Below are 22141 nucleotides of genomic sequence, written 5' to 3'. Positions count from 1 at the left end.
GGGGTGCCTTTTCTCTGCAGCTGACTGTACACTTCGATGTCTGCACGTCTTATCATTAGGCCCAAAAATTCAGTTTTCAATATTAGATGCCAAGTTTTAGTAGGCTTGATGTTGCTGCCGATTTTGAACAATATCGATGGCTGATATTTAAGGCCTGTAGTAATTAATTCGCACTTAAATAATAGATATGCAGCCATATTATATCATTATATGCGTAATTAATACTGCTGTTACATATTTTAGATAACCGAAAAATAATGTGGCATATCAATTTCTCAAGTCCGCTGTCCCTTTAAGCTAGATGTAAAAAAAAACAAATACCAAGTCCAATGCAATAACAAGATTAGCCCGTTATAGTGGAATAATTCATATACAAATCAAATTCAATAATACAGGATGTTGTCAAAAATCTAAAGCCACCTCTAGACTATGTACGTGGTCGTGAATCGCGGCGCGATTTCGCGGAGAGAACATGTCGCGACGTTGACGTATGACTTTAACTCCACACTCGCAGAACTTCACGGTGATTTCGCAGTTTAGTTCACGCGAAGATGGCGGAAAAGCATCAGCTGATTGAGTTTAACTGTCAGTTATCTACGACAGCATTGTTATTGTTTTGTGCTGTAGCTATTTTCCACGCTACACTTACCATGCCATGCCATGAGGGTGGAGGACCCGTAACGTTGTATTGTATAAGTGTTGATGTGAAGCTGTTCCCCCTAGGATGGTACTCCTTTATAGTTGGTTTATAAAAAACCGTGAGTGCAGAGAAAGAGCAGTTCTTGCAAGGGATATACTCTCGTAAGAAAATTTAGGAAAAATGGGTGTCGAGAGTTGGAACGGCCGATTGTTAAAAAAAAAACACAGCCAAATCTTATTTTCATTTGACGTAAGAATACACCAAATCGGTGTATTCTGATGAGGGATATACTTGGATATACTAACTATACACAACGACATGGTCGTGAACAAATGAGGGCTACCGTTTTTGTGCTCACCAGTTGGCGCCACTGTAGATGTAGGTCCAGAAAAGCAGATCTCAAAATTCTTCTATGCTTATTTTTATAAAATCAATACGTTCTAATATACACAAAGGTATTTTAACGTCTAAATGTGCCATTTTTTCATTATGTTTAATTTTGCATATATTTTGGTTGGCTCTTTTATTAAACCACTAACATTTATTGAGCTATATCTTTTGTTGGACAAAGATGGACAAAGATTTACCACATTTATGAATAAGGAGTGAAAATTCCCGATAAAAACGCTTAAAATCCCCAAAAATTCTATGCATTTGACATTTTGAAAGACCTCCATCTACACTAGCACCCCTAGCGGCGAAATTAAACGCGGTAGCCCTCATTGCTTAAAAATAATCAGATCGTTAGGGCTACATTTACAAGTCTCATACACAACATTTATCCAGAGTAAATCAATGTTTTAGCTTGTATTGACTTATATCTGTTGTAATTAAATTTAAATTAATCATGGCCCTGCCCCAGCCCTTATTAATCATGCGTGTGAAAATACTTAACATTAGTTGGTTCTCATTGTCCAATCTATTCACCATAAACAAGGTAATACTTATAGACCGACAATACATGGCAACATTGTTCAAAAAAGTTTGTAGCTAGGTGGCGCTGGGTGTTTTCTTCTTCCCGTCATTCACACTTGATAGTTTTTTACTTTTTACATTTCGGTAGTTTAGTTGGCTGTAAAATTATTTTCGTAATGGCTGCCACGCTAAAAGTGTAGCTCATTGGTTATGTCATGTATATAAAATCATTATTCGTAAGTGTTACATGTGTAATTCAACAAGTGTTATGAACAATGATCGCATGAAAGGAGTCTTAGTCTCATTCTCGCAGGGACGTTTCTTCTTTCATGTTTCCTTTTTTGGCAATTAAGTTATGGACTCGGCGTTTGTGTACTATATGTAATAAAAACATAATCTATGCGTCGTGAAAAGTGTTCTCTGGGACCATATTGAGTGGAAAGTGTTTCGAGAGAGTTGAAAATGACGGATACGCGTTCGTCGTCTGCGTTGTTCAAGCGCGCGGAGCAGCTGCGGCGATGGGAGGAATCCGACACCAATAAACAGAGCCCGACTCCTAAGCGGGCGTCGAGGATCCAGTTTTCCTCCGGGATCGTGTTCCTGGCAGCATGCACGTCGGGCGACAAGGACGAGGTGCAGCGACTCCTGAAAGCGGGAGCCGACATCAACACTGCGAACGTGGACGGGCTGACAGCTCTGCACCAGGTCAGTTTCAGTGCCCCAACAAACGTTAAACTCTTCCTGGTCTGTGTCGCTCCTAAATACGGCGGTCAAGAAATACGTAGTTTGACAGATAGGAAGTTTCAAACTGGAATTCAACTTTTTATCATATAAGTTAATAATTGTCATTTAGTTTTCTTACAATTCTATTCCACTGGTAATTCTACACAAGATGCTTCGCCGTTTTAGTGACATCAAACAATTGCTAGTTACCATCGTAAACACTGTTAACTGGCCATTTGCATACCTTACTGCAACGAGATAAGTTTCACCAATGGCCAGTTAAGGGTGGTTCTCATTGACAAATAACGTGTCAAATGCTAGTTATTGATATAGATAGTTGCATTACAAACTTGTAGACTAGGCATGTAAAAATAATAAAAAATTAAAGTAAAATTACCCCCATTAAAATATAGCGCAATCGATTCTCCTATTGATTCTGAACAAACTGTTTTTAGGTTTTCAGTGGGTCATGAAACACCGTGTATATATATATACATTTTTTGATATTTTTATTTTTGGTTTTATTCATGTGTCAATATGTAGATGGCGGTAAATTTACTGTAAATACAAAATTTACTATGACAGTATCCCTCTATCATATATATTCTCTTTGCTTATAGCATTAAAAAGTTCTCAAAAAAGACCAAAAAGATGATTAAAAATTGGGTTCTTGATCAAGTTCTTTAAAAGTTTAAACCTTTGATATTCTTAAGTATAATATTGAGCCATGCAGGGTTCGAAAGGATAATTATCAATGATAGTTATTTTGATAATTATCGTGAAATTTATGCCTGATAATTATCGAATTGATAATAACCTAAAATTTATGAAATATAATTAGATTGTTACATGATGGTTATCATATATTTCAATGCTTAATAAAAAAACTAATCAATATTAGGTCAGTTTTTATTTGTACATAGCAAAAAACACCCCAATCATTATTTTTAACTACCGAAGAATTAAAAAAAAAAAATAGCACCATCCATACCTGGGATAATTATCGATATCGATAATTATCAAAGACTATAATTATCTGGATAATTTCAAACACTGGTGCCGTGGTTTTTTTTAATTAGCCTATGTGTGTGTTCCACTGCTGGGCAAAGGCCTCCCCTCTTCCTTGCCAATCCTCCCTGTGCTGAGCAAGATCCCGCCGATCACGCTGGAACGCATCCAAATCGTCCCGCCATCTCTTTCTCGGTCTGCCTCTGCCACGCCATCTGTCTGTCGGTTTGCCGTGGTTTTATCTTAATTAAATTGCACACTAATGCAATGTTTTTGAACAAATAATTAGCAATAAAATCTAACAGTAAAAGAGCCAGGTAGATACTATTACATCTAAAAATCAAATTGTCTTGATATTTTTATAGAAAATATTATTTGCAAGTTGAATTATCATTCTAAAGTTATGCCTGTTTATAAATCCAATATATCTAGTTTTGCAATATATAAATATGTCATAAGCTTAAAAAAACTGTGCCTATTCAAACTACCCACCTGATTGGAGTTTAAAGTTTTGTTTTCATCTTAATCTTAAACCATACTTATTAGACCCTTCTTCTTAAAAATATCTAATAAGTGCCTATTTTTTTTAATTCTTACTTAATCCTATCAATAATAGTGTACAAAATTACCCTGTCATGCAGGTTCTTGATAGCAAATATTTAGATGTAAATTATAACCTAATTTTTTATTTCGTTTTCTGTGTAACAGCTTGGTAATGGTGAAATTACACATACATTCATACATACATATAATCACGCCTATTTCCCGGAGGGGTAGGCAGAGATCACGGATTTCCACTTGCTACGATCCTGGCATACCTCTTTCGCTTCCTTCACTGGGGAAATTAATTAATTAAAATTAGTATGTTAGTACAACAATTAGTAGTTAATTATCAGTAAATATTTATTAAAATAACAACAAAATAAACTTACATTAAAACTAACCTATACCTAAAAATAATAAATATCAGCAGATATCAAATGGTTGGGGGAAAAATGTATTGACCTTTAATAGACTGGGAACAATCAGTTGTGGATGTAGTTGTAGGATGGGAAAGCGTCAATAATTTTATTGAGTTTATCGATATAGGAACGCCTTACCTGTCATTAGATTTTGACTCCAAATACCTGATGTCTGGTATCGGAATGGAGGTCATATCATTGTTTAAATATTACGAAATTAACTGATTATTCTATTCTAAACAGTGTAGGAAATATTTAAATTTTTACACTTTTATACAGCTTCACTGCATATGTATATTTAAATTGAACTTAAATTTGAACCACCTCCTGCTGGTGTCTGATTCGGTTGAAATTTGGAGTACATGTATCCGATATTTCTATGACAATGGAATAACATGCTAACACCGAGCTGATCTGATGATGCAGTCGGAAGGTAACCAAAGGAACTCTGGATGGAAAAACACAAACACATTGAGTTTAGGCTCATTAAAAAGGTCTCGATAAGTACTTGATAGACATGCAAATGAGAAAAAGTACTCTTCTTCTTTTCATCCTGTTACCCTCTGCTGGGGTGTAAGGCTCTAATCATATTCTTCCACTGACTCCGGTCCTGGGCTCCTACCCCATCCTCAATACAGCCAGCTCTTGCTCCACAGAACGGCGCCAAGTAAATTAAGGGCAGCCATGTTTCTGTTTGCCAGGCATCTTCCAGGTCAGGACCACTTTGAATAGCTCGGTGTCAGGTTTCCTGAGGATATTCCCAATCCAATGCCATTTCCGCGTCTGGATCTCCTTGTGTACGGGTGCTTGTCCGGTTATTCTCCATAAGTGAGTGTTTGTGTTCCAGAGAAAAGTACAGTCAGTAATAAAAATGCATTCCATTTCAATATCACTTTTATTAAATATATCATGTATAAAAGAAATTAAGTGCATTGTGAATTGAAATTGTAAAACAGCATTGTCATTTACATTGAGATGTAAGAGGAAAGACAAACCAAGAATAAGGTGGATGGACTGTATGACAGATGACATGAAAAGAAAGGATGTGAATGTATACAAATGTAATGATATCTAGTGTTTATGTGTAGTTTTATTTAAATACCTAAGTGTACTTTCTTAAATCTCAATTCTTCATTATTCAATATGATATAGAGATACACTAAATAATGTTTCCTAAACTAAGCTAGCTGTCACTTTTCAGTACATATTATTATGTCAAGCCATCACTATCTGCCACAAAATCTATTGAAATGACAGGTTCTAAGCAGAAACCACAATAGAAATCCATGAACTATTTAAGTGGCGGCTATAATTTTGAATTCATGAACTGGGAATCACATTGCACAGTCCAATCATTATTGTTTGGAACCAAACACCGCGAATAATAGGTAAACACCGCAAATAATGACTCACTGGTTTCCTTAGTATGAACAATATGACCCAATTGCTTTATTTACATCATGATGTATACAATATATCATTATTAATGTGATTAATCGGGCAGACAGTAAACTAAGATAATATGTACACCCCAGGCCAAAAGTATGGAAACAAGCTTGTATTTCAATAGAAAAGTGTGATCTTTTTATACTACTCATTGACAATTTGGTAAAAATAATAATAGAACATTTTAAAAGTAAATCACTCTGGCTGTGATAGTTGCCAATTCAACATTTTGTCATTTAATTAAAGGGTAGGTATAATTATGTAACTTTTTCCTACTTTATTTTTTAGTTTTTTGACAATATTTTAGAATGTTTTGATATTTAGCGTGTATTTTTAATCTTTTGGGTTTGCCTAATGTAAGTCTTAGTTTACAAATATATACAACAAAGATAGAAACATGAGATATTAAAGAAAACAACGTTGTTTCCATACTTTTGGCCTCGGGTGTATGGTCACTTTAATGATACCTATACATACTATGGAGAGGAGTAAGACCAGGCATAAACAACCGGATAGAATTAAACAGTCCGACATAATACTAATTACTAAAGTTACTGACTTCCTTGAACATAGACTGACAGAATGTGGAGATGGACAGGGTACTTGATGTGTGTTGAGATAGGAAAATGGTGCAAAAAAATATCAAATAAGTAACTAAAAGACGGGTCAAGGAAAGGGGGAAATCAACTCACAAGATGGGAAGATGAGCTAAAATGTATAGCAAAACCCAACCGGAGAAGAGTTACCTAAATAGACAATAGTGGAAATCCTTGGAGAAGGTCTTTGCCCCGAGGCACACCCGAGAGATTTTATCGTGTATAAAACTAATGTTCTAATGTGTAAACTAAAAATGTTTCTGGATCATTTCGCGGACAGCCCGTGAAAAGCGTACAAACGCATTTTATTTTGTGTATTAGAACTTATTTTTCGGCGTTTTAAGCTGATAGTGATAATTAATTTTCTTGCCGTATTTTTGCCCATTTATCACAGAAAAAGGAACTCCTAAACCTGCAAATCTTCAGAAAATTCGCGTTTGTACGGGACAACGGTAGGCTATTTCGTGGAATGCTCCTTTTCGAGAACGGCATAAATAGTCGAAATAAATAAAAATATATTATACCCGGGATCTTAAGGTAGTGGATTCTAAACTAAAGGCCTTGGGCGTGCCAATCCAGCCCGCGAAAGAAGTCAAATTTACTGAACTTACATTTATGCAATTCTGCCCGCGAAAACCATTTGGCCTTCGGGTTAAAACTTTGGAGACCCTTGCCTTGACAGATGTGCAAGTTGCGGAAAGTTTCCAAAAAGTTCGAAACGTACTCGGAAATTTAAGAAAATTTCACAGGTGACAAAGGAAACTTATTTTGGAAATGGAAAATTTTGGTTTCCATACAAAAATACGAGAAGTTTACGAAGTTTTACCTCGTGAGAATTTCGCAATTTTGGAAAGTTTCCGACTGCACATCAGTACCCCTGTTCTATACCCCAGCAAACTACAACCTTGTCTTGTCACAATAAATAAGATGTTATAATGAATGCCAGCTTTTTCACAATAGTGGTCATTTATTTTCCAGATAAGCATATGTCACTTTCTGACATTGCTTGATAGTAAGAGACGGACTCTATCCTGTCGTTATCAAGCGATAACCGCAAGTACAACAAACTTGCAGAATAAAATTTTATTTTACTGGTACAATTGTTTTGTGTTTTGGGTATCCAAAAGGGATCCTATCAGGCTTATTACTAAGCCTCTGCTATCCGTCAGTCGGCTGGATGTATCATATTGAATATAGGTCGAAAATATTTTTTACAGAATGTGTAATTTTTATGCCGCTAAATAGAACGTAACTACAAATATTAAATAAGTTTTTGGCTATAATTTCATTCTCGGTACAAGCTTTTATCGTTGACTGTACTTTTCTTTCCGCAGGTCCACTAATACTCATCGAGACATTTCTAAAAATCCCAAACACAATTAGGTTGCGTTGTTTTATCACAGAATTCCTATGGCCACCTGTCTCCATCATCAGATCAGCTCAATGGTACCATAATATTGCATTGTCACCCGACTTACATTGTAGCAAAATATCACAGTTAACAAAGGAAACTTTCAAGTGAACGATTCCCATACAAAAATATGAGAAGTTTTAGAAGATTTTCCTTGTGGAAATTTCGCAATTATGGGAATTATGGGAACTTCCCGACGGCAAATCAGTAGTGAGGACTACGTTTGTATGGAGAAGCCGTCATCCACTGTTTTCTTAACATTAGCCTACTATTTTCCTATTTATAAACTAGATTCTAAATCTCCAGGGGCGTGTTTTGTTCGTCTCACCTCCTGGCGTTTTTACCACTATCAAGATCAAGCCTTAGTTGTGATTAGTTTCAGTTATTCTTGCTTCTTGCTCGAATAATCGGTTTAAATGGATGAAGATTATAGTTTTTTTCTCTGCACCATTTTGTAACTAAGCTAAGTTTAGGAAACATTAAAAAACCGGCCAGGTGCGAGTCGGACTCGCCCACCGAGGGTTCCGTACAAATGTAACTTTTTTTTTACAAATTTACAGTTTTCAGATTTTTCCCTGTATTTATAGTGTAAGACGATATTACTTGCCAAATTTCATAATTCTAGGTCAAACGGGAAGTACCCTATCAATTTTGATACCCTTGAGAGTGTCGAAATATACGTTTTTTGCGGCATAAACGGCCGTATCTTTTTTTTTGCGTTAACTTGGAGGTTTTTTCACAGCTTCAAGGGACCGTAGACCTGAGTATATGGTTTAAATTTCAACTCGATATCTCCACGCGTTCCCGAGATAAAGGGTCTTGATAGACAGACGGACGGACAACAAAGTAATTTAATAAGGGTTCCGTTTTTTCCTTTTGAGGTACGGAACCCTACAAAAGACGAAAGAAACGCATTGGAACTGATCGTAGCAAGTCCAATACAAGACAAGTGATAACGTTGGTGATTAAAAAGCTCATTTGTACCACTTGTTATTAAGCTCTATGTCCCATTAATAACAAGTTGTAGTAGTTGCGTTACACCAAACGCAACCATGTGGTACTACTACAACGCTACCGCCTTGAGTACGCATGACGCGGAAACGTGGAAAACTAAATCTAGCGAGGCTAAATTATTTGATGTATCAGGAGAAATAGAAATATTAATATATGTATAAAGAATGGTCTGTCTTGATGCTCAAATAGCCCATGAAATATTGGCAAAAAAATTTGACAATTTTGTTCCGGCTCTATATAAAAGTTGTCCTATTTCGCCTTATTTTAGTTAACTCTACGCGAAAAGCTTAATGCTGTCAGTACCAACAGCGTTAACTTGACGCCACACGGTCGTTATACCGTCTCCATAAGGTTTAGAAATGGTCAGTTAAGCATCAACGGTACACGAAGACTTAGCATTTAGGTAACATCTGTGCGTTACGCTTCCGCACCGAATCAGAATGCGGCACCGCCGTGACGCGGGAATAGCTAGATTGTCGCGACGTCACAGTACGGATTTAGCCTGACCGTCTGCCGTACTACCCGTCTAATTTTAAACGGCGGAAAACCGTAGGACCCGTACTGGGCATGCGACCTTTTTAAAGTGAGGAGTGCTCTCGGATAACCTTTGCTGCCGGCGAGATATTAGCCAAAGGGAAATCTTTTTCACTATGCGCTTGGACAAGGTATTGGGTCAATTGTCCATAGCGTTACTGTTTTGAAAATAAACGTCTGCCTTCAACGGAAGATGGTGCAATATTCCATGCTTACCGAACTTACCACCAAGTTCAGAAGTGGTTGGGGGTGGAAAACGATGTCACTCAATGCCCAATTAGGGATGGGAGAAGACCGAACCGGGGTTCATTCCAATAAGAATGATGAGCGGAGTGGCACCCTTCTGGAATGTTTGTCATGCGGGTGCAAGAAAGGCTGTAGCGGAGGCGCGCTGAACCTGCATAAAAGCAGGCCTTAAATGCTCAGTTATGCAAATTTTGATCCGGTGTCTCTTTTGGTACGGAACCCTAAAAAACTATCCGCATTAATAAAAAAAAATCATGCCCATAATTATAATTAGCATTGAAATTTAATATCCTTCACAACGGTATAAAATTTATACCATTGTAAGGGATGCTGTTTAGCAAAAATGTGTAAACCCACATAATTTTTTCAATAAAATGTCAACTTTAAGCGTAAATTTTTTGAGTTGAAATCTTATTGCAAAATGGATGTGGGTTGACACATTATTGCGTATCAGCATCGTTTAATATTGTAATCGCATAAGTAGAGCCGGAGCAGCTAACAACTTAACAGCCCTCGTATTGAACTATTTGTGAAAGTAAGTATCACATTAACTTAGGTTAAACGGGAAGGTCAAAAGCCGCCATAATTCTTGAGATTTCTTCGACTAATCAGTCAGTCAGTGCCCTGCTACCACATTAAGAATGCATTTTTTCGTCTTAGCGCTGGAATCTCCAGTACAACTTGGTCTCTATGTTCCTTACGACCATACGTAATCGTAGACCGTTCTTAGGTTTCACAAAGACGCCTCGGTACTAACACTGACTATCGGTAGTCCTTATGTAATTGAAATAAAGTTTACATTGAGTTGTTCTTATTTGTGTTGATAATGGTCCGAATAAACCCTGGAGTAACGAATCTTAATAGATGTAATTAACGAGATCCATGAGGCAGACGGCGATGCAGACGAGGTACAACCCTAGCGATGATGTGTTCGGTCTACAATACACTAAGTTTGACATGAACGACAAATAATACTTTTATTAATGTGTAATTCAATGGCATTATACATTATTTTTAATATCCATAGATTCCATCCATTAGGACGGGGCATTTGTTTTTTAATTTATTGGAATTAACTCTGAAACTAGGCGAATTACAGAAAAGTTTATAGAACATTTTAGTCTTTAAATATGATCAGGAATACGCTGTTAAAATTATTCGGTATCCTCATGTTACACCGTGTACATTGATAAATTGATAAATCTGCGCTGCGCTCCGCCGGTCTGCGCAGGCCTTAAAAGGTTAAAGTTTGCTCGATATAGCAAAAACACGAAAACAAGTCTAATTTTCATTTATTTTCTTACTTTGCATACCATAGCAGTATATATTTTTAACAAAATGGCTAGAGATAGCCGCGGCTAGCCGAGGGACAAGCATATCTTTTGTTTCCTTCCAATTTCCTGGTTCTTGAATTGACAGAACAGTATGGACGATGGTACGTTTGGCCATGGATGTAACCCTAATTTCCCTGAATATAAAACGGGAGTAGGCCGCACGATCCCTTCTGTAGAATAAAACTACTAGCTGCCAGATTCTAAACTTACTCTATTGAGATACTAGTTTCTGCCCGCGAAATGAAATGGAATTAGAAGTATCTATATCCCACTTCCACCCTTTTTATCCCCTAAGGTATGATTTCCGAACTATCCAATGTATGCACGGAGAGAATATCAAAAATCAAATCTGACTGCATCAATGATTAAACAGTCTGTGAAAATAAACGACTTCAATTGATGAAAATTAACAAAACATGTTTCATCCTACACTGCATCGGCACTTACCATCAGGTGAGATTGTGGTCAAATATGTACTAATACTTACGTTTTACCAACAAAAAAAAACGTTATTCATTGTACAAGAGTTGTAATGTACTCTTCTTCTTCTTCTTCCTTCCCTTATCCCACCTAAGTGGGGTCGGGTCTCCTTGTCACTGCGCCAGAGTAGTCGGTTCTGGGTTGTCTCTTCTGCTATGTTCAGGTTCTCTAGGTCGGTTCTAATATTGGACCACCATGTGGATTTTGGTCTTCCTCTTCCTCTCGGTTGTTCCGGAAGGTTCAATGCAATATTGACGACATGGTCCTTTCCTCTTCTTAGTATGTGGACGTACCATCTTAGCAGTTTCAAGGAGTTTCTCTCTAATTGGGGCTACTTTGAAACTTCCGCGGACGTATTCGTTCCTTATCCGGTCTAGTCTCGTGACACCACCTGCCCAGCGAAGCATCTTCATCTCATTGACATGCAGGAGTTGCTCATGCGATTTCTTTACAGCCCAGCATTCCGACCCATACAAAAAAGCTGGTCTCACTGCAGTTTTGTAAACTTTTCCTTTTGTTTTAATGTACCTATAAAAAAAAAATGCGTGAGTATCGTGGAACACTCGGTTGGAACGAAGTAGAATGGGTCGTGGCGGAAAACTCTTACACTTTATTCACATAATATATGTACCGCTTTTCACATCACATGTGAGGAAATCATTTTCATGTTCATGTTCATGGAACATTCGGTTGGAACGAAGTTAAGAAAGGTTCGTGACGGAAAACTCTTACACTTTTTTCACATAGGTACTGCTTTTCACATCACATGTGAGGAAATCATGTTCATGTTCATGGAACACTCGGTTGGAACGAAGTTAAGAAAGGTTCGTGACGGAAAACTCTTACACTTTTTTCATATAGGTACTGCTTTTCACATCACATATGAGGAAATCATGTTCATGTTCATGGAACACTCGGTTGGAACGAAGTTAAAAAAGGTTCGTGACGGAAAATAATTTTCAGCCCCCATCCGCCAAGTCCGTACTGTGCGATAAGGGACCTTGTTCCAAAATGGAGGGTTTACTGTTGAACTAGATGGCGCTATTGGGCACTATGTTTTGTGGTAACTGAGATGTCAAGCGTCGAACTTTGACAAACAGAATTACCGCATGGTATACGTGGCTGTACAGAAACATCTACATCAGCTGCCAAATTCAAGGCACTAATTTTTCCTAAACTTATTTTACTATTAATAACTCTTGGCTACTAGATACTTTACTGTAAAGTAGCATTAGTGACCTACAAATCGAATTCGTACTCTGATACATACATTATTCTCGGGTAAACACAGTTACATCACTCGAGCACCCGAAAAGTCTTTTAAAAAGTGATCTTATTTATGAAACTTTAAGATTCAATTGAAAACTACGGTCGCGTCGAAAATACACCTGTTTGGAAATGTGATCGCCTTATGACGCACTGCAACACTATACCGCATCGATACGCACTCGTGCGCTGCTTGAGTTGCTCATGGACCTATGATGGTCACGCTTTTATCGCCTGTCAACGTCTAGTAAGGATGATAAAAGCGCAACCGTCATCGGCCGTATAGAGATTAGTCTGTTTTTTTAAACAAATTCTGTAAACGCATTGGCCCGAGGCAGGGTTTGAACCCAAAGCCTTCGGTTTCCGGTTCGCGGTTTATTCGTCGCGCTTTTTTTTCATGGCCACCATTTTCTAAAATATTTTTTCTAAAACCTGAAGCAATCCAGCAATAATATTGAAATTCATACGAGTTTGACCAGACGCGACTAAGTTAGATAAAAATTGTCGTGAAACCCTCTTTGTTTTCTCAACTGTCTCCTGGATTAGGTCCAAGACCTGGTGTCGACTAATTGACGACCTATGCTGATCGGTTAATTTGATGTTTTCTTCAATAACTATCGACATGGCTGATCGAAATTTAACTTTTGGATATCCACTCTCATTTATAGATACCTCAACATAGCTTTTGAGTTTGGGTATTATGCGTAAATGTGTATATACGTATGATCATTTTAGTCCTTCTCTTTACTAAAGCGTAAGGGTCCAAGAAGTGGTCAAGGGAAAGATGTGAAGATTAACCCGACCATCATGTACACAAACAAACTTCTATGCATGATAGTCAAACCCCCTTCTATGCACGGGGATTAGTTTAATTATCTCTACAGCTGACTGTATACATAGCTCGAAACACTTTCAGTTTATCAATATATGACAAGTATTGGTTTTCCCGAGGGGCTACAGTATGGGGTTCTTCAAAAAAGGAGTGTACAGGTTTTTAAAGGGTCGGCAACGCGCGTGTAATATCTCGGGGTTTGCAGGCGTCCATAGGCTACGGTAACTGCTTACCATCAGGCGGGCCGTATGCTTGATTGCCACCGACGTGGTATAAAAAAAAACACAATCACCACTCCTCCCCTAAAGTGTTCCCCAGGTATTGGTGGCCTGGTAACTTCGGAACCAAAAGGGCATGGTTAGTTTCATCTGTTTCAGTTTCATTTTGACGACCGGTCTGGCCTAGTGGGTAGTGACCCTGCCTGTGAAGCCGATGGTCCTGGATTCGAATCCCGGTAAGGGCATTTATTTGTGTGATGAGCACAGATATTTGTTCCTGAGTCATGGGTGTTTTCTATGTATTTAAGTATTTATATATTATATGTATCGTTGTCTGAGTACCCATAACACAAGCCTCCTTGGGCTTACCGTGGGACTTAGTCAATCTGTGTAAGAATGTCCTATAATATTTATTTATTTATTTATTTATGTGCACCAGTTATTATTATTACTATGCCAATTTTATTGTAGTAATCGAAACTAAAGTACGTTAATACAGACTGCGGCATTGGTCCTGGTTTTAGATGAGGACAAATATGGTGTCGCGTACGTTCCTTAAAATACTTCTGTACATGTAAAATTTACACTAGTGTTCTCAATAGGGATATTGACAATTTTTTAGAACTGTTTTCATTTTATAGATACACGTAAAAAAAAATATTTACTATTTTTTAATAAAACATCGACTTAAATTAGTTTAGTGATTAAATTTCCCGCAAAAACGCTCCAAGTTGTCACGTGATCCTGATGATGTAACGATGTGATGAAACTGTTGTCAGTGCGACCTCTGGCGCTAACCAGGTGGTTCTCACCACCAGGTTTGACAACTTGTCTGTGCGTGTTTCTCACAACGTGACGTCACGCGCTCCGCTCTGCGTTTGCAGTCACGTGATGCTGGGCATATATGTATTTTTAAATACTTTTAAATTGTTTTTAATTAATTTATTACGCATTTTTACACTTACAAAATATGATTTTCAGCATTCAAATATTCCCTGCTATGGTAAAAACATAACATTTCATATATTCGCGATTCATGTCAACATCCGTATTATGTCGTTTATTGCTGGCGATAATAAACTGTTGTGCGAGCCGAAGATGCTTCTGCTTTTATCGATTCTCGTGGCCGCTTTCTAACAAATATGTAGCACGCCGGTCGCCGCGTGATACTCGTAGATGATTAATTTGCAAATACATAATAATGTTTACTATTAGTCTCTGAACTCTACTATAAACTAAGTAGTAAATATGATACGGTCAAATAACTGGAACAATCAGGTACAGTCGCCATTAGATATGTCAGAGCGGCCAGGGCACTCTAAAATATCGAACTAACTCAAAGTCCTTGACAGAGATTCCCGTGAAAACTGTATTTCCCATTTTATCGATGCACGACACGTCAAAGTAAAAAGAAATATTTAATAAAAAAACTTTATTTATTCAATAAAAAAATATTTTTTAGTCCCGAGCGAGACAAGCGAGTTTAAAAAAATCGTTTTATGCAGTCTTGTTTCTAAAAAAAAAAAAGAATGTTTCTTTTAAGTAAAATGAGCTAACTTAAGGGTTTAACGCACTTTCCCTCCAGGGCCCATAATTTTTTTCCACGCTGTATATTATTTATACTTATACTTGGAGTTTTCCCATGCTAAATACGACGGTAAAACACGTGGCGTTGCATAAATATTTATATAAAGATTTCTATAATGGGCCGCGTCACAATTGTCTAATTTCGTGACGTCGATTATCATAGTAATTTTTGAAAAGGTTGTCAACTCAGACCGCTGAACGGTCAACGAGTTTGATTTCTGTACCACACCGTAAGTAACCTTGTCACAGTAACAGTAATATGAGATCCCTAGCGGTCATGGAGTATAACTCTTTTACCTTCCATACTTCTTCTTCCTTGCGATATCCCGTCATTTTGCCACGGCTCATGTCTGCCTGGGGTCCGCTTGACAACTAATCTCAAGAATTGACGAAGCCACTAGTTTTAACGTTAGCGACTGCCATCTGACCTTCCAACCCTGAGGGGAAACTAGGCCTTATTGGGATTAGTCCGGTTTCCTCACGATGTTTTCCTTCACCGAAAAGCAACCGGTAAATGATATTTCGTACATAAGTACCGAAAAACTCTATACAGCGGCCCTTATATCGATTGTCACTACAAGGTACTAAATGGCACAGAAATAAAATTCTTTATTTAATTTTCATTTTGACTTGACAAGCCTTGAAAGTAGCTTAGCTTAAGTCTTCGGCATTAAAAAAAAAGCACTCGCACTAATTATTACGCAATGACATTTTGAATCGGTCGGGCTAAACACGTCAAGAATACTCGGACCGTTATAAACAGCCTTGTATTTAAAAATATCGGTGCCGGGGCCGTATCGCGGGAAGCGGAAACAGCGACTGGCTACGTCACCAGAGATAACTGAGCCCTTACGCGTTTAACCCTTTCGACGCCGTGTCAAACACAAAAACTGTCACTCGGACGCCACGTCACCGAAGTGTCAATTGAAATTGAACTTTATGCACATAGAGACTATATAAAGGAGCCAAATCTCTATGTATGAAAAGTGTCCATCAAAAAACAGTAATTAGGCGGCGCCACCATACAGCGAAATACTACCAAAAACAACCTACGTAATTTGGTCGGATTATTTGTTGCCTTATATGGTTCATGTTATACTAATGTCCCAGAGCCTAACTAGCGCCACCGGAGAGATTAGGAACTATTATTTACAGCTAAAAGCTGGTCACTTTTGCAATAGTTCTGCCATAAGAGATTGTCGTCCTTTCTATACCGTCCATATTTATGCACATGCACGTAGGTCTATGTTGCTCTGTGGTCTGTGACGGATTATCAGTCTTTGGCGTTGGACCTGCGGTGTCTATATATCCGTCATTAGCGTCCAAAAGGTTAAGGGGGTGCATCGGAAAATAATGATACATCTTCGGCAGACACTTCTGTGTGTTGTTTCCTGAATACGTCGACTGATTTGTTGGCCCAATCTGCCAGACATATATGACGGAAAGATCTTTATGTATACCTAGCTAATGTACTTTTTTAAACGAAAATATATCTATTGTCTAAAGTTCTATAGGAAAAGACCAACAATTTATTCCAGGGTCTATGTTTTTCTACCTTGTACTCTAAGTATCTCACAGAAGATGAAACATAATGCTAAAAATGTATATATTTATAAATGTAAATATAGGCAAGGCATGTTGTTGTTGCAAATCTGACTAGAGGAAGGAGAGTTACACGGGAGATTAAAATAGTATTTTTTAGGGTTCCGTACCCAATAGGTAAAACGGGACCCTATTACTAAGACTTCGCTGTCCGTCCGTCTGTCTGTCCGTCTGTCGCCAGGCTGTATCTCATTAACCGTAATAGTTAGATAGTTGACATTTTCACAGATGATGTATTTATGTTGCCGCTATAATAACAAATGCTAAAAACAGAATAAAATAAATATTTAAGTGGGGCTCCCAAACAACAAAATTGGCCGGTTTTTTCTTTGCGCGCACTTTTGAAATGAATGTTGTGAAATCACTTACCTACCACACTATCTACTCATCATTATCACGTTGTCCCCTATTTCTAGCTTTCTTGTATACAATTAGTCGAGTAATAAACAAAACGCTAGGGGTAAAGGTTTTAAGACTTTACCACACTTTTCCTTATGTATTTAACTATTTCAGTTATTTATTTAACGAATGCACTGTCGACAACTCCACACGTATCTTAACGCCCATGAAATACTATTTTTACAAGTGACACACATCACGTTTTGTCAAAATAAATACAATGTCGCAAAGATGGCGGTCGCTGTCACAACACGTGCGTGGTTTATTTTATACATACTCCTCATTTACAAAAAAAAATATATTATCGGTTTGTTCTAGTTTGTGTGTGGTTGGTCCTTATTAAACTTTACAAGCCTCAATTAATTAATTTATGCTTTATCTTCTTCTTCTTCTTTTAAAATTATGGCTTCAGCCCAGTGGGACTATTTCGCCAGTATCAAGGTATTGAGAGGTTTACAAACGACAAAAATTGTACGGTTGTACAAGACAGTGTACGGTGATTTGTTAGCTCTTGTAAATCGATTGCTAGACTTTACAAGAAGCACGTGGACTACCGGCCGTTGACTCCAAGATGGTGGTTAAACGCGCTTCAAAATTAATTCTCCATTCACTGCACACTACCACATTAGTTTACTGTATAATAAGCTATCGATATTACACTTTAAACAATATTAATAAGCAAAAAACAAAGTAATTAATCACGATGCTAACTATCAAGATGGCGCTCGAACCGGAAGTCCTATGCTTTATCACTTTCTTACAAATACATACGTCAAAATGACAAAAGACAAACGATTAACCCCCTTATTCATGATACTTTACGGTCCTGATTTTGTTAAATTATGTTTTATCCCTTTCGTACAAATACATAAGTCAAAATGAGTGATAAAGACAAACTATTCATAGCTAATTCAGACCAGTAACGAGTTTATGAACAACGCTATAATAGTTTATTGAGGCTTTTAGAGCGTTTAAGTGTGGCCCTTTACAGACGGACTACAGCTATGGGAACTGTACGCCGACGTTGCAGTTGGCGTCCAGTTCTCATTGCAGTCGGGTTGCAGTCCGCCTGTATCGGCCCTATGAATCACGCTACTTTAACGGCCCGGCCACGACATCGCGCGGCGGCGGCGGCGACAAGCGGCTGCTATAGGTTGGAGCGAGACACAGCGATCGGACCTTTCGTTCCCACCTATGGTTGCCGCCGCCGGTCGCGCAAAGTCGTGGCCGTAAGTGTTTTGCGCCTCTAGCGCTTTCCGACGAAGTTTGTCGCTGCATGAATTTCTTCGTCTTTATATAGTTCAAATGGTACCTTCTGTTCTGTTGCAGCACATTTTAGTTACATGCGTTTAGCGATTTCTGTCCGTCTGTCACCAGGCTGTATCTCATGACCCACTGAATTTCAACTGTCTAGCTATCACCTAGACAGTTGAAATTTTCACAGATGATGTACTTCTGTTGCCGCTAAAATAACAAATACTAAAAACAGAATATGTAAAATAAATATTTAGGGGGGGCTCCCATACAACAAACGTGATTTTTTTTGCCGTTTTTTGCGTAATGGTACGGGACCCTTCGTGCGCGAGTCCGACTCGCACTTGGCCGGTTTTTCTCTCCTGCCACAATCTGCACGTTGCACCTTATTCTCATCCAAATCGTAGATTATGTCCAAGTATGTAGGATAATTTGCGCTGTCGCTGTTCTGTCTTGGGCGGTAACTTTATTACACCTTATTATGAACCATTATGGATGAGTTACACACGACTAGACGCCATACACCGCAGAGCAATGAAAACTGGTAAATTTCTTTGGGAAATCCCAGGCTTTAGGTTCTTTGCCAGAATGTGGTTTACGAGCTGCCTCTAACGAATGGCGTGTGGTGTGCCAAATCTTCGAACATCGAGTGTATCTGATGGTTTCTGCGTCATAAACTATAGACAGATCCACTTAGAAGTAATTTCGATCTTATCTGTGAGGGAGTAAGAGTCAAATTTAAGTACTTCAATTGCTAAGGTGCCTCAAACGCAACGATGCTCCTAAACTCATGCGTTTTGTGGTATATACTCACAGCATTATCAGCTTTCGAACAACGCCACTAGGTTAAAACTCGCTTGCTCCTACGATGTTTCTTTTAGTTATTAACTCTTTTATATCCCGTAGTTAGTAGGGCGTTTGCTGTTCTGCCCTATATCTCACCAGCTCACCACTCGTTATGTTTACATCATCGCCACCGATAACTATCGATACGCGTGTATTTTTAGTTTTTACATTCACACGAATAGACATTAGCGTGTTCTTATTCCTGTTCCTTTCTTGAACATTACCAGAAACAGAGAGCGATGTAAACTTGATTTGACGTTGAAACTGCCCCACTTTTCAAAGTTCAGTTTGATATCTTTGATCAGTATTCGCTTTAGTTTATAAATAGGCTTATGCGAACTTTTTGGCATCGTTCACTGAGAAATGGCAGACTTTAAAGCGTTGATATAATGCTCGTGGAAATTGTATTCGTTTGAGCGCTATGTGCCTAAAGGCCTGTTGCCTGCATCACTGTATTGATGAAGATATCTCAACATGATTGTTTTTATGGGATCAGTTTTGTTACGATCCTTAGAAAAGCTGTATGTGAAATGTTTTTGAAACATTAATGTTGTTTCTGTTAGTTTTTGCGTTACAAAACCTGCACGTACAATTTAACCGTTGTAATTAAATTTTGTATACTTAGATATTAAAGTACCTTGATGTTTTGTCTGTCTTCTAAAGTCGTCACCATCAGTATGTGTGTACGTATGTAAATGTTATTCGTAATACAGTGGAACCTCGATAGCACGAATCTTAAGGGAAACGCCAAAAAGTTCGTGTTTACGAGGTTTCGTCTTACGGAAGGTATCAGCTTAGAGAGGTTTCTATGGATTATGGTTCGTCTTAAACAGATTTTGGTTCGTTTATAATAATTTCGAGTTATAGAGGAAAAACCAACGAAAAATTTGTATTACAGACTAATTACACAATCACGTATCACATATAGTATCAGTCTTATTGTTTCCTTCGAGTTACAGAGGTGGTGGATCGATACGTATATTTTTTCGAGGTATAGAGGTCAATTGCAAGTTTTCGAGTTATGAAGGTTAAAATTGTACTGAATTCCAGTGAGGGAATCGTTTGAAACTTCGTCATAACGAGGTTAAATATTGCGAGTTATATAGAGGTTTTTAGCTTTGACCAGAAGGGATTAGCGTTTTATTTCGTGTTAACGAGGATTTCGCCTTATCGAGGTTCGAGTTATCGAGGTTCCACTGTAGAAGTACTATCAGCAATAATATTTAGGGACAGAATAGCACAATCGGAATAGGACAAACTTCGAAATCTCTTGGACAGTCATGAAATTTGGTATATTTGTCCCTCTTTCATGTCCACACCATTTGGCATTTAGGGACCTCGAGGAACCGCAGCCATCTTGGAAAATGTGTTCCTTCCTGGAGAACAGCGAAAAAAATTTTACCCTTCCATAGAAAATGGACCAGCCAAAATGTATGGAACAGACAATTTTTTTTTCGCGATTTCGGGGTTGGTCCCATAGTAAAAGTTGCTTAGTAAAATCCCAAAACCTCCCTGGCAACGGGAATGCACTTATTTTTTTGCCACCCTAGTATCGTCGTCTAGTACCCATAGCTCAAACCTTATTGAGCTTACTGTGGGACTCAGCGATGTTTATTGTCAATCGTTGGTGGGACTACGTTAGTTTGTGTAACGCAGCTTACTATCAATTATTTCTTATTCTGTGGTACTACGTAGGCCAACAACACGCGAACGCGAAGCGAAGCGATGCGGCGCGGGGTGAATCGATCATTTGATACCTATAGGAGTGTCCTACGTGGGCGATATCGTTGCGAACGCGAACGCCGTGGGCCCGCCGCGACGCGCCGCGCCGCTTCGCGTTCGCGAGTTGTTCGCTTACGTAAGACGCAGCGTAAGATTATCCTATAATGTTTTATTTATTGCTTCACTATAACTATCTAGTAAGTGACACCGTCTGGCAGCGGTCTGCGACCAAGATTTGGCAGATGGCACTCATATTAGCTTTATAGTGCAAATGTTACAAAATTAGTCTAATTCAGTCGATGTAACAGTATTGAAAATTAAACAATTCGAGCATAGATGATTATTAAATAGGATTTTTGTTGGATTTACCCTGTTGTCACCTCTGTTGACAATGACTTAAGGGGCCCACTGATTACAAGTCCGCCGGACGATATCAGCCTGTCAGTTGTAAATTTGACAGTTCCGAACAACTAACAGGCCGATATCGTTATCGGATGACATGTACAGTCAAAGATTTAAATTTCAGTACCATTTCGTACCCTGTCACAGTGACAATCAATATGAAATTCGCTAGGGACATCATACTATTGTCATTGTGACAAGGTACGAAAAGTACTGAAATATACCGGGACAGGGCTGAACACTCGGACACTAACTCAGCTAATTAAGCCTAACTGTAAACTTGTGACAATATGTCTTAGGCAAGGGCCTGACACTCTGTGATAGAGAAAGATAGTCTTATTGCGATTCCTATAAGAGGAAAGAGAAAATAGTACCATGCTTTGTCCTTATCACCGACCGGGTGGCATCATAGGTAGGAGGCGATGATGGCGATATACCGAAATTTATAAGAGTGAAAGAGAAAAAAATCCTGCAGAAACGTCTGCGACAACGTCTAGCTATGGCTCATATTCATATGGTGGAAATATTCGCTGTATTGGGTACGGTCTTGGTAGCTCAGATGGCAGAGCACTGTATTACAGTGATCCAGTGGTCGTGGGTTCAAGTCCCACCCAAGACAGTGACTTTTTCCAATTTTAATTTATTTTTGAAAACTTTCCGCAACATGCACAATTGCACATCGGCATGTTGCCTCTCTGTCGCAC

General features: G+C 38.3%; 1 protein-coding gene, 1 long non-coding RNA gene and 1 other non-coding gene across 10 annotated transcripts in view; 2 read left to right on the top strand and 1 right to left on the bottom strand.

The window, feature by feature from the left end:
- Positions 1 to 22141, bottom strand: part of LOC134754525 (uncharacterized) — a 267264-nt gene that overhangs the window by 227881 nt on the left and 17242 nt on the right. The window lies entirely within an intron of this gene.
- The window catches only part of LOC134754202 (protein phosphatase 1 regulatory subunit 12B), a 99558-nt gene continuing 79050 nt past the window's right edge, over positions 1634 to 22141 (top strand). For all 8 annotated transcript variants that reach the window (XM_063690361.1, XM_063690359.1, XM_063690360.1 and 5 more), the window contains exon 1: positions 1634 to 2260. In XM_063690361.1, coding sequence (XP_063546431.1) covers positions 2018 to 2260 — 243 coding nt within the window. In that variant the 5' untranslated portion in view covers positions 1634 to 2017. The remainder of the gene's footprint in view (positions 2261 to 22141) is intronic.
- On the top strand, positions 21982 to 22056 carry Trnac-aca (transfer RNA cysteine (anticodon ACA)). Its single transcript has one exon. It is a non-coding gene; the product is annotated as a tRNA-Cys (tRNA).

Source organism: Cydia strobilella, chromosome Z (genome assembly GCF_947568885.1).
Source record: "Cydia strobilella chromosome Z, ilCydStro3.1, whole genome shotgun sequence".
Classification (NCBI taxonomy): Eukaryota; Metazoa; Arthropoda; class Insecta; order Lepidoptera; family Tortricidae; genus Cydia; species Cydia strobilella.
This window is presented reverse-complemented; position numbering and strand designations above follow the sequence as displayed.